Source organism: Staurois parvus, unplaced genomic scaffold, assembly GCF_062004578.1.
Source record: "Staurois parvus isolate SC_StPar_1 unplaced genomic scaffold, SC_StPar_1.0 ptg000086l, whole genome shotgun sequence".
Lineage (NCBI taxonomy): Eukaryota > Metazoa > Chordata > Amphibia > Anura > Ranidae > Staurois > Staurois parvus.
The window spans coordinates 5,918,449-5,932,007 of NW_028317882.1; the positions used below are offsets into that span (position 1 = coordinate 5,918,449).

Here is a 13,559-nt window from a genome sequence, read left to right on the forward strand (position 1 = left end):
AAAATTTACATCGAGTGACCTGGAGAAACAGAATTTCAAATAGAACATAAACAAAAAAGTCAGCCTCCGTACATTTTGCCCATACAGAAATGAATTACTTACAATTCACCATAAAGTGGTATATATCAGCACTGGGGAAAGGTGCAAAGCTTCTCTTATCCAGTTACAATATGCTAACCTGGTGCCAAGACGTCTTGTCCGCAGTCCCATAAACACCGAGCGTATTAGTTTACCAAATGAAGCTGCATTAACTGGATCCAGCTTGTGCTCCTGGCAATGCCGTAAGTAATGGTTGTACAATGAACTTCTGGGAAGGCTAACACCGTCTGCTGTTTCATAGTTATCCAACAGCCACTGAAGCTGAAGAAAGAATAGGCAGAAAATTAAATAAACAGAAAAAGTGATAGGCTTGTATCACACAACAAATCTGTATCCTTACCAACATAGACCATTGTCTCAAATCACGGATTTGCAGTAACACAGCAAAACTAAACCAGTCGATTTAATGGTTTCCAGAAATGGTTACATTCAAGGCATGCCGTTAATGATAACTGCCATGTGTGCTTGTGCTCTCAACCAAACTCTAAAGCCATCAAATGGCATTTGTCATAACGGATCACATGTGCAGAACCATGGCAAGTGCAGATGAAAACAAAGCCTAAAATGGCAACTTTCTTAGCTGTAAAGGATAGGATGGTTTAGTTCCACTTAAAGCAGAAGTTTAGTTTTTTGGGTTGAAGGGATACAGCATTAAACACATTATTCAGGTGTAGTGCTCTGTATTCTATTACCTGCAGGCACCTGCATTTGCTAAAAATTCTCCCAGAAAAAAAAAAAAAAAAAAATTAAAGGAACACTTTTTAATCAGAGTATAGCATCAAGTCAGTTAATCTCCTGGGATATTGATCTGGTCAGTTAAGTAGCAGAGGGGGTTGTTAATCAGTTTCAGCTGCTTTGGTGTTAATGAAATTAACAACAAGTGCACTAGATGGGAAACAATAAGACGATCCCCAAAACAGGAATGGTTTTACAGGTGGAGGCCACTGACATTTTTTCCTTACTTTGCTTTTCTGACTGTTTTTCACTAGTTTTGCATTTGGCTAGGGTCAGCGTCTCTACTGGTAGCATGAGGCGATACCTGGACCCTACAGAGGTTGCACAGGAAGTCAAACTCCTCCAGGATGGCACATCATTACGTGCCATTGTCAGAAGGTTTGCTATGTCTCCCAGCACAGTCTTAAGAGCATTGAGGAGATTCCAGGAGACAAGCAGAGCTGGACAGGAATGCAGAATGTCCTTAACTCATCAGCAGGACTGATATATGCTCCTTTGTGCAGGGAGCAACAGGATGAGCACTGCCAGAGTCCTACAAAATGACCTCCAGCCGGTCACTGTTGTGAATGTCTTTAACCAAACAATCAGAAACAGACTTCATGTGCGTAGCCTGAGGGCCAGATGTCCTCTAGTGGGCCCTGTGCGCACTGCCCGGCACCATAGAGCTCGATTGGCATTTGCTATTGAACACCAGAATTGGCTGGTCTGCCACTGGCGCCCTGTGCCTTTTACAGATAAGAGCAGGTTCACCCGGAGCACATGTGACAGACATGAAAGGGTGTGGAGAAGCCATGGAGAACGTTGTGCTGCTTGTAACATCATTCAATGTGACCGTTTTGGTGGTGGGTCAGTGATGGTCTGGGGAAGCATATCCATGGAGGGAAGCAACGACCTCTACAGGCTAGACAATGGCACCCTGACTGCCATTAGGTATTGGGATGAAATCCTTGGATCCACTGTCAGACTCTACGCTGGTGCAGTGGATCCTGGGTTCCTCCTGGTGCACAACAATGCCCAGCCTCATGTGGCGAGAGCATGCAGGCAGTTCCTGAAGGATGAAGGAAGTTATACCATTGAATGGCCCCCACGCTTGCCTGACCTAAATCCAATAGAACACCTCTGGGATATCATGTTTCAGTCTGACACCGCCATGTTGCACCTCAGACTGTCCAGGAGCTCAGTGATGCCCTGGTCCAGACCTGGGAGGAAATAGCCCAGGACACCATTTGTCGTCTCATTAGGAGCATGCCTCGATGTTGTCAGGCATGCATACAAGCACGTGGGGGCCATACAAACTACTGAGTACCATTTTGAGTTGCTGCAATGAAATTTCAGAAAAATGGACTAGCCTGCTGCATCATTTTTTCACCTTGATTTTCAGGGTGTCTTTGAATTCAGTCCTCTGCAGGATGATAATTTTATTTTCCATCAAATTATGAGTATCTTTACGTTCCTAACATATTATCCAGTACATATCAGTATAGATATTCAGCATATTTTTCCCCACTGAGATCTGATGTGTTTTCAAAGTGTTCCTTTAATTTTTTTGAGCAGTGTACATAAGTGATTATTAGCATGACTGTCATTGTTTAAACATTCCTGCACAAGGTAGGTATCAGCAATGTCTAAGAGGCTTTATAGCAACCAAACCTGATCCCGATCCAAGAGGCTCTCTCCCTCCTCATTGGCTCAGACAGCAGTGGGAGCTATCAATCACAGCTATTGAGGAAGGAGGGGGGCCCTGCGACACTCTTATGGACACACAGAGCTGGCTCAGGAGCAAGTATGCACAAGTGCCCCCAAAGCCAGCAGCTTGCTATGGGGGGCACCGGTGAGGAGGAAGAGGGGCCAGCAGCGCCAGCAGGGTACCTGGGAAGAAGAGGGTTGGGACTGTTCTCTGCAAAACCATTGCACAAAGCAGGGAACTATGACACGTTTGTTATTTAAACAAAAAAAAAATATCCTTTACAATCACTTTAAGTTACTGACTAACTAATCAAGATGAAAATGACATTTTAGAAAGCCAACAGACTATTTCTAAATGATATCTTTACACATCCACTGGCTAGGTATCACCCATAGTAAAACAGATTTCAGCAAGACAATGCATACTGATGGGTGAAGACTGATATTAGGATCTGGTTTTATTAGTCAGCAGCAAACTATGCTGAAAATAACACTGTGGAAATCGGGCAACAAACTCACGTTTTAAATCATAACTTAGTGCTCAGCAAAACTTTCATACCTTCTATGAACAGAGTGCTTGCAGAAAATTTGCATACAATAGAGATAGGGATCTGAACCCTCACACAAAAAAACTAAACCTTTTTAATTCTATATTTTCCAATCTTATGTAAGGGATTGAGGATTTTCCCCGTTGGCAAAAAAAAAAAAAAGGCAAATCTGACCCACTGATTAGCTGTCTGTTTGGGCTTGCTTTTATAACAACCCAAGATCAGCATGCACATTAGCTCTTACAGCTTGCAGAGATCAGTTTTAATGTTGGGACCAGAAAAAAATAACTGCCTGCATTTATCTACACAGCTGATTATACAGTACTAATTATACCTACACACTATACTTGCATTTATTTAAAACAATAAAATAATAAATTTAAAAATTAAAGAGATAACGTATTTCCTATAACGGTGTAGTCTGACTGTTAGGCTGAAAAGGACACACGTCCCATTCATCATAGGGTTATGAACATGCACACTCAAAGCTCCTAACACAAGCAGAGGACTTTGCGAGCAGACTCAAGTTAGAAGTGAACTTACATGGCTGTTGAGCAAGCTGCTTTTGTGAGAGGTGATGCCTTCATTTTTTTGTAGATTTTCAATCGCCATTTCAAGCTACAGAGAGAGCATGCAAAAAACAGAGGAAATGTCAGACAAAGAGCCCTGATTATGTGCATCTGGAAAGGTGAACTTGTGTTGAAAGCTTTGTTGGCTCTGCAACATGCGCCAAAAGATTTAGAAGAATCTAAGTATGATTATAGTAGAAGAAGCAGGGAGATGCATGATACACACACAATACGTTACAAGGAGACAAACTATTAAATATCAAATTAGATTCTAGTACTTAGAATTCTTGTAAAGGGAACGGTTCACTTATAAAGATACTTTTGCTTTACGTAAATAATTGTGGCAACACAAGAAACAAAATTTTCAGATTGAATAGTCCAAAACGTAAAATTATTGTTCAATTTTAAGGTCCAGTTAAACACCAACTAAGACCACTATTCTAAGAATTTTTTGTAATCACCAAGGACCAAATCTGGCTGGTAGCACCTGAGTGTAATGCAGGCCATAGATGGTTCGTTTATCGGCCGATGTTTTGTCCGAAAGAATAATCGGTCGATTTTCACACTGTTAGTGGGGCAATGGCATCGGCTGATTTTCGCGGTTCCTCCTAATTTCTCTTATCGGTCATGCTGGAAAATTTGTGAAAAAACGGACGATTTTCGCAATCATTGGTGGCAACATCGGTTAACAGAACGAATGATGTTTCGTTTTTTGGACGAAAAATCAGCCGATAAACAAACCGCCTATGGCCTGCATAAGGCTGCTTTCACACTGATCTGATTCTCTTCCGTTTTTGCTTTTAAAAAAAAATAAAAAAAAACCAAAGAAAAAAAACAACTATTAAATCCTCAAATCCTTATATCAAACTCTTCACACTTGTCAGTTGCAGGTCCATTGCATTTTTCAATGTCCTGCTTGCTGCATTTTTTGGTGTGCATGCCTCCCCATTGCAATGATTGGAAAACACATAAAAAACTCAGCTGCAGTTGTGTTTTTGAGTCAAAATGCATCAGAAATGCGGAAAAATCTGTTTACTACTTTTCTTTTTTTTTTGCAAGGGAGCAGTGTGAATGTAGCCTAAAAGGAATTTCCAGACAAAAAAAAAAAAAATACACCACATAAAATAACAAATCCTGCAATCCGGTTTTGTTTTGTTGTAAAACATAATATTCTAGTGTTATTTCTTTACACCTCTATACACAACAGGGTTCAATGAAATAGGGTAACTGATACAATTTAGATCAAATTCTTATTAACATTTTCAGTGAAGCTGAATAAGCAGTTTGTATATGGTCAGAGTTTGTGAAAGAAGTAATCTTTTGCAAAAAAAAAAGTGTAGATAGAAGGCAATCACAAGCTTTTATCTGATAGCTCTTGCAAACTCCAGTAGATCGCTTTTTCATCCACCTTGGAGTCTCTTGCCTCCTACTACAACACGGGAGCCAAAAGGCAGTTCCAAAATTCCTGCTGTATGTTTCATGTACAACAAAAGTAACATACAGAATTAAGAGTGGAATCGCTGTACCACTGCTAGAGAAACCTAAGAAATCAATACATGATCCAAATCCAGCCCAATTTTTTCCCCATTTTGTATATACCAGGGGAAGAGTTAGCAACATTTTGAGTTTTATTTATGTTCCCTTTGGGAATACCTCTTTCACTTCAGACAACAAGAGATTAAATCTTTCAATAGAAAACACTTGACAGAGGTTCTAAATCTTCCCTAATTTATACAATAATAATAAATATTTCATGTACCAACATCTACTAAAACAGAAAGCAGTTTTCATTGGCCAATTATTTACAAGTTGCAGTTGGGTCAAAGGTCTCTACAATGGGCTTGAAGTGAACGGAAAAAAAAAAGAAAGTATTAAAATCCACTGCTTCTCAGTTCTGGAGGTTCCATTGAGATGATGAATAGACTGGATAGACATTTTAACCAATTATTTATATCTATTTTAGGACATCAACATTTGTAAATGTTTAAAAAATTTATGAGAAAAATAAAAGACCATACCCCATTTCATGTACTGCATAGACAAGTTCGCACCAACCCAATATATGAAATCTCATTTGTGTTAAAAATTCCAGGACTGTTGTCATGTTTATGATATTCACGCATATTCTTCTATACATACAGCAAAAAAACTAGCCAGTGATGAGAGCAGTCAGTTGCAGGTTCATGCAGGGTACATTAGAATTTAAGCAGAAGTGTGATGGGAAGCATACAGCGTCGCTCAGAGCCAGGGGTATAAGAGGATTCCTTGCTGGTACTCAGAGTATTGAGAGAGGTCAAATGTCACCAATCCAGAAGTGTCAGCATAACGAAGGAAGGACCTTAACGAGCATCGAGGCGGTTGAGAGGTGTCCTCCGTTACACTGACATGTTTAGAAGCGTGATGGGGTTTTATTTGTTAAGTTCAACTATAGCTAAAACTTACTGATAGAAGAAACTGAAGATTTGAAAATAACAGCAAATTATAAAATATTTCTATTGCTGTATGTGCTCCTGCTGGAGAGATTTCAACCTCACTTCTGCCTTGCTACCAATTATAACTGGAACGGGAAACTAGAAAAAAAAAATAAAAGTCCAACACAGTATTTTGGGGACATAATGTTCCCCTTTGTCAAGGTGACATACAGTATACCACCATTCTGTATGTCACCTTGAAAAAACGGGACCATCATGTCCCCAAAACATTACATTTGTTGCTATGGATTATCAGTAAAGCAATTAACTGAAATCTGGTGTTGCCATTTTTCTTCAGCAATTAAAACCTGGTGGAATTTTTAACCCCTTCTCACACCAGGTTACATTTAGCATTTTAAATTTTAACAATTTACAAGCAAAGTGGATAACGGAGACTAAATACCAGTGCAGATGTTCTATACATACCGTGGCAGGAGAAGAACGTGATGTATGAGACAAAGAATGGCGAGAATTGTCCAGGCCACCATGGATCAGGTATGCTCCAGAGCTAGAGATGATTTGGCTCCCACCCACATCCATGGTGATGCCAACCATACTGTGGGAAGGAATGGCAGTGGGAGTAGAAACCACAGTCGTCACTTGAGCACCTCCACCCTGGGAATCAAAATATGAGGCAACACTACTGGGAGCATATATCTGTGCTTCAGCATTGTAGGAATAGGTTGTCCGGCTGTTAAAAAAAAAAAATCCAAAGTAAATATTAGTAGAAAAAAAAAAAAATGCTAGTTTAAATTTACAAGATATGCACAAAAGAAAACACCTGTTTCAATGGCTTATCCATTCAAGCAAGAAATACAATGGTAACCCAATATCTTATTGGTTACTGCAGAGTACTGCACCCTGCTTTATTACATAGTCATGCATGTCACTTGAACAGTATCTATTTTGGCAACCAATTCAAATAAGTTTAAAGAAATTTGTTTAAAAGATTAAAAAAAAAGGGAATCTTTTCCAGAAAATAGCCTATGCAGGCAAGGAACCCCAGTAGATATTAAAACAACCGTGCATCGTTGTAAAATGTTTAATTTTATTGTCATACTATTGTCAGCTGTCTGGCTAAAAAGCTCCTAATTAGAAATCCCAATGCCATGCCTTATTGCTAGGACATGAAAATGGTTGGACACTCATTCCCAGCTGTACAGGAGCCAGCACCAATGGTTCTTGTGCCCTAGCAACAAGGCAAGATGTGGCGACTGCTAAATGGGAGTTCTTTAGCCAGGCTTCCAGGGAGTCCAAATGCCCTACAGGTATGATAATAAAATTAATTAACATTTTACAATGCTTCATAGTTTAATATCTACGGAGGACCCTTGACTACACAGGTTATTTTCTGTAAAAGGAGAACTTTACTTTTAGGCCTCGTTCACACCATACGTGTAGAAAAACTGGTGGAAAAAAAAAGTGTAGGATTTCACTTGCAGAGACATGAATTTGAATCAGTTTTTATGCTTGTTTCAGTGAGTTTTATACACGTTGCATTTTCCACGAAGCAAGAAATCCCACGCCTGATACTAGTGTTGTGGTGTGGACAGAGCACATAGAGAACAATTGTTTCTTTGTGCCCTTGCAGAACGAATGCAAAAAAAAAAAAAAAACTCTGCACACTGGTGTGAACGAGGCCTTAAAGTGATTCTAAATAAAAAAAAAATTTAACAAACATGTCTATACTTACCTGCTGTGTGTAGTGGTTTTGCACAAAGCAGCCCGCATCCTCCTTTTCTCGGGTCCCCCGACAGTGCTCCTGGCCCCTCACTACTGTCGGGTGCCCTCACAGCAAGCATGCGCACTCCCCAGCCGATGCTCCCGTGTATCCATTCACACACTGAGCCGTGGCTCGACCCTGCCCCCTTTATCTTCTTATTGGCTCACTGGCTGTGATTGACATCAGTGGAAGCCAATGACTCCCGCTGCTGTCTCAGCCAATGAGGAGAGGGAGTCCCAGGATATCCGAGACTCCAGTGCACATTGCTGGATCGAGAGGCGGCTTAGGTGAGTATGGGGGGAACATGCTGCACAAATAAGGTTTTTTACCTGCATGCATAGAATGCATGAACGTAAAAAACCTTCACCCTTTACAACTACTTTGAAGACTCTAACACATTAGTGTAACTGGAAAATTGGTACAGACATGACAAAACATCCTGCATATTTGTAACTCACTCCTCTCTATCAGCTTTTATTATATATATATATATTTTTTTTAAAACAAAATACACATGACTCACATTGCTCCATTGGTGTACACAGCGTCTCCTTCCACGTACTGCACCTGTGCTGGATAGACATGCTGAACGGTTTGAACCTGTTAAAGGCAAATTTACATTTATGATCAGAGGAAGCCTGCTGAAAGCCACCATTTTCAAAATATAGACAATGGATTACCACAACATTAAAGGCTGGGTGATGGTGTTTTTTACCTTAATACATTCCCTGCATTAAGGTTAAAAAAACAAAAAAACAAAAAAAAAACAAAAAACTTAAAAACACACACGCACACAAAAAACCCACTAACTATTCTCCCCCCCCCCCCCTTTCTAAACACTTACCTAAGCCTGTCAGGGATCCAGCGTGGTGCCTGGCTGCAGTTTTCTCCCCTTCACTCTTCCTCTTCTCACAGGGGCTCAGGCAGCAGCAGGAGCCATTGGTTCCTGCTGCTGTCAATCAAATGCTGTAAGAAGGGAAACTGCGCGCGTCTATGCAGCATGGTTCTGGAGCGCGTGTGCACGTGCTCCTCCATAGCAAGCAGCCCCATGTGGCTGGATTAAGGCATTAAAAAAAAGGACTTATAGGGGCTTTGTGTATGACAAATATACCAAGAGGATAATTTATAGTTGCCCACAGCAGTAAATTTTCAAAGGCATTTTATTTAAGCCAAAAGGTTTAAAGAAGAAAACAAAAATTGAATGTTTCCCTTAAACACACATTCATCAACTATTAATTTGTGCGGACATGACACCTGATTTTGAAAAAGAAAAAAAAGTAACCATTTTATAGACTTCTTTAGGAAATACATATGACAGACACATGCAATAGAACTGTAAGTCATGCAATAGGACACAGTTGTAATGTTAGAAGCAGCCTCTTTCTCCCTTGTGAGCGTAAGGTTTGCATGGTAAAACAGTCTTAAAAAGGTTAAAGCATTCAAAACAGCAACAGGAAAACCATATGCATTGTGTTCTGGGCATAAGGAGATTGCAATGAGGGGCCATTCACACCTTGGTGCATTGCAGTCAAAATCAAATGAATAGGCAGCCAATGCACTTAAAACAAAAACAGCACACCACAATGCACCTGCATTCCCCTTAATGCATTTCCAGTATGTGCTAATAAAAATGAATTGCACCACAATGTGCTGAAGCATAAAACCTGCATTGCATAGGGCGTGCATTACTGCACGACAACAGTGTAAATGGGCTCTTATAATATATATATTCTTTATAATTACAACTAAACAGCCTAATAAAGGTTAGTTTAAACAGTACTATTTGCAGGGAAGGTGAAATGCTAAATACAATAATCCTGTGAGGGTCCCATATATGAAATTTAATTTGGATTACACAGCCAGTTCAAACCAGAATCACAACAGAATGTACCTTGCATTCCCTTACGATTCATTGCAATGCAATTTTTGGCATAAATAGGCTGAAATTGCACTGGATTGCGCCAAAAGGTATCCATACACTACTGTTAAACACACTGCAACTGGATCACATAGTAGTGCGGTACCATGTGATCCAGTGCAGGCAAAAACAGACTACGTTTGCCATCTGCATTTGGGATGTCATTAGGAAACTATTGACACCTGCAGCAGATCACACACCCAGTGTGTTTGGAACGCAGTGTGGGAAATGTGTAAGGAATGTGTGTTTCCAGCACTGTGTTCTGGTGTGAATGGATACCTAAAAAGGGATTGTAAGCTATTTTTTATTTTTCTAAATAAACAAACATCTTTATACTTACTCTGCTCTGTGCAATGAAATATCAGAGTGGCCCCCCGAACCTCCTCTACTCAGTAAACAGGAGGAGTGAGGTGCCAAAATCGATGCCTAAACATTTTTACCTTAATGCAAAAGAATATATTAAAAGGTAAAAAAATGTTTAGGCTTTAGAACCACTTTAAGGTGGAACTAAACCCTGCAATTTTATCTAGAAATGTATGGTATTAAAAAGTCTATCAACTACACCAATGTGGTTCTCTGCAGTGTTTTCTTTTGCATTCTGCCTACTAGTACTAGTGCAGTGAATGCAACATTTAAAGCATGCTCTGGTGATACCTGTCACAGTTGCCAGTGTGCTTATGTCAGTTCTCAACTGAATTTTCAAGCCCCTAAATGCTGGTGTGATAGCTAACCACATCTGTACCAACTGAAGATCTCAACTGAGATCTCAACTGAAGATCTTACTCGAGCCTGATCCAGAGCTGTGCACAAGAGCAATTGCTCTCCTGGGTCTCTGCTTCCTCAATGGCAAGGTGGCAGCTAATAGCTCCCACTGCTGTCAATCACAGCCAGTGAAGAAGCAACAGGGGTGGGGCCGAGCCCCGTTCTATGTATCATATTGACACACAGAGCGGGGTTCGGGAGCAAGCACACACAAGTGCTCCCAGAGCAAGCAGTTTGTTATGGGGATACTCTGAGAAGAGTAGGAGCCAGGAACACTGGCGGGGAACCCGAGAAGAGGAGGACTGGGGTCATTTTGCGCAAAACCATTGCACACAGCAGGCAAGTATAAGAGGTTTGTTATTTAAAATGTAACCTTTAACATCACTTTAAAATGTAGTCTGTGTTCCCAGGATTTTATTTTTTTGTTTTATCAGACAGCTGTCACCTGGACAAAAAAGGAGGGGAATATTCCTAATGAGGATATAGGCAAATACTGGCTGAAGTTCTAAGCCTTGCTCACAGTTTTGGTTGGATTTTAGCTACACTTTGGGCCGGACAAACATTTTTATTTTCAGCAGTGAATGCATTTATACCAGCAGAGCATAATGTGTATAGACAGTGCATAAATGCTATTGTAGCACTCTACTAATCATGTACACTTAATCTACAATCAGGGTCTACAACAGCACCCCGATACGATTTCTAAAATCCATGCTGGCGGAAATTCAGCTGCCACAAGAGACGATCTCCATGCTGTCCTTTAACAAATGCTTGCTTAATCACTTTTATAGGCTTGAAATTTAAATCTTTTCAACTATTTTAGGCAAGGGGAGAGACATTGCAATAATCAGCATTAATACTTGTTGCTTTAATGCTGTTTAACAAGAAGCACAAAAATACATTCATCTTCAGTGCAGACCGAGGTAAGTGTGCTAGCAAGACTTTGGATACTTCATATAAAAAGACATGTAGGCAGGTTGATTAGTAGCAGCCAGACTCCATGCTTAGCCCCTCTGAGGCTGTTACCTGCTGCTGTATCTGGTGAGCTCTTTGCACACCTTGACCATGTGCCCCTTTGGGAGCAGAGCCAGATGACTGAGACAAACTCCTCTGGAAGGAAAAAGTGATTAACAGAAAAGTAGAGATGGCTAAAGACCATTTTACTCCTATAAAAGGCAATAAAACATTTAAATAATTATTATTTCTTTACCACTGGTTAAATCTAAGCAGATGTTAGTTATATTATATAAAGCGAATATAAAAAAATATATGGATACTGGTTAAGCCCACAGGAAGTTGCTTCAGTTCTCTCAGATGTAAGCGTATTTAGACCAGTTCATACATTATAGGGTGGTCTAATGAGCAGAAGTGATCAAGTTGCCTCCATGTTGTCTGACTTGGCGAAGTGTACATGTTTATACCATAGAGGTAGGAGGGGAATTACTGCCAGACACCTCACAGGAAGCTAGAACAGGAACCTTAGGACAGGATTCTAACACCCAACAAGCACCCCTAACACCTAAGCGGTTTCCGCAGCATTTTACAGAAACACAGTACAGTTCATTTAACATGATTTCCTATGGGGCGCATCTCCGCGTTTTCACCCGGAGCGTTTTTTGGAAAGGGTCGGGACTTTTTTTAATGCAAAAAGTTGATTTTTGATTCTATAGACTTCAACAGAAAAAAAAAAAGATGCAGAAGAGCATGTAGTGCGTATTTGCTGTGTTTTGCATTTTTAAGTCTGCCTAGCAACAAGAAAAAAAAAAGCGCATTAAAAACGCGGCAAAAACACGTACAAAAAACGCAAAACACAACGCAAAGCAGAAACGGCTCAAAACGCAACAAACCTAGCCTTATTGCATATCTGGAACAGTTGCCTGCATTAGACCTTGGATGGGTTTCCTATCAGAAGGCCATACAGGCCAGCTGTATTTTACATTCAGTCCGCAATGCCAGAAGGGGGTGCTGCAGATGAAGTTAAAAAAAAAAAAAGAAAAAAAAAAACTGGTTGCAGTCATGAAATATAGACACTGCAAGAGGGAAAATCTTCCAAGCTACTACACAGGAATTCCCATTTTTCACTTAAATTCCATTTAACTACAGCAGGATGCTCAGTGGCAAGTTACAGGACAAGCTACAGTCCCATCAGTCGGTCAGTGTGTAGGAACTTGTACACACAGTCAGACTATAGCGTCCGCTTTTGCAAGGACCGTGTTTGCCTGCACAGGGATGCAGATAGCCCTATTCATTTCAACTGGGACACCCAGCTCCATGGACACACCTGTTGCTTCTAACTTGACAGCCATGTGGGTGTGCAGCCCTGCATGCAGACAGCCTGTGTTAGGGCCATGCAGATGCTGTGTCCCAGTTGACATGAATGGCACTGCCTGCACGGAAAACACCTGTGCATCCCAGTGTAGGCAAGCACAGGGGTACACCATAGTACGCCTGTGTGAACGATGCCTAAATGTGTCCAGGAACCAAGTAAGCATAGACGTACTTAAGTGAAAGGGATCAATAACTAACTTGAGTATATGCACAAATTTTTACATAAAAGGCTGGTATAAAAACACCCTAGAAAAAAGTGCAGCAAACAGGCTTTAAAAAGACAAAAATGTGCAAAATGCACGCTCCTTTCTCCTTGTACTGACATACATAGTATATATCTTATAATATAGTGGTTTATGGATATTTTTGTCTATAAACCTCCATTATGACAGTTCCTGGATACTGAAATGGTGACCAATTAGCCATAACAAAATGTCACCCAACATTTCATAAAAGTGTTGGAGTCCCTTTCTAATTAAGCCCTATTAGCACGGGTGTCAAACTGGCGGCACTCCAGCTGTTGTCAAACTACAAGTCTCATGAAGCATTGCAAGATTGACAGTTACAAGCATGACTCCCAAAGGCAGAGGCATGATGGGACTTGTAGTTTTGCAATAGCTGGCAGCCTGCCAGTTTGACACCCCTGCCCTATACCATGGGTGCTCAACCTGTGGCCCTCCAGGTGTTGAGGAACTACAAGTCTCATGAGGCATTGCAAGG

At 40.6% G+C, this 13,559-nt stretch overlaps 1 protein-coding gene across 2 annotated transcripts in view; it reads right to left on the reverse strand.

Annotated features, from left to right (window-relative positions):
- The window catches only part of RFX2 (regulatory factor X2), a 75,703-nt gene that overhangs the window by 27,079 nt on the left and 35,065 nt on the right, over positions 1-13,559 (reverse strand). Inside the window, exons 3-7 of one of the 2 annotated variants that reach the window (XM_089669999.1) lie at positions 11,538-11,621; positions 8,355-8,431; positions 6,535-6,799; positions 3,612-3,686; positions 179-360 (exon numbers count right to left, since the gene is read on the reverse strand). In XM_089669999.1, coding sequence (XP_089526125.1) covers positions 179-360; positions 3,612-3,686; positions 6,535-6,799; positions 8,355-8,431; positions 11,538-11,621 — 683 coding nt within the window. The remainder of the gene's footprint in view (positions 1-178; positions 361-3,611; positions 3,687-6,534; positions 6,800-8,354; positions 8,432-11,537; positions 11,622-13,559) is intronic. The other variant, XM_089670001.1, reaches the window with a different exon arrangement.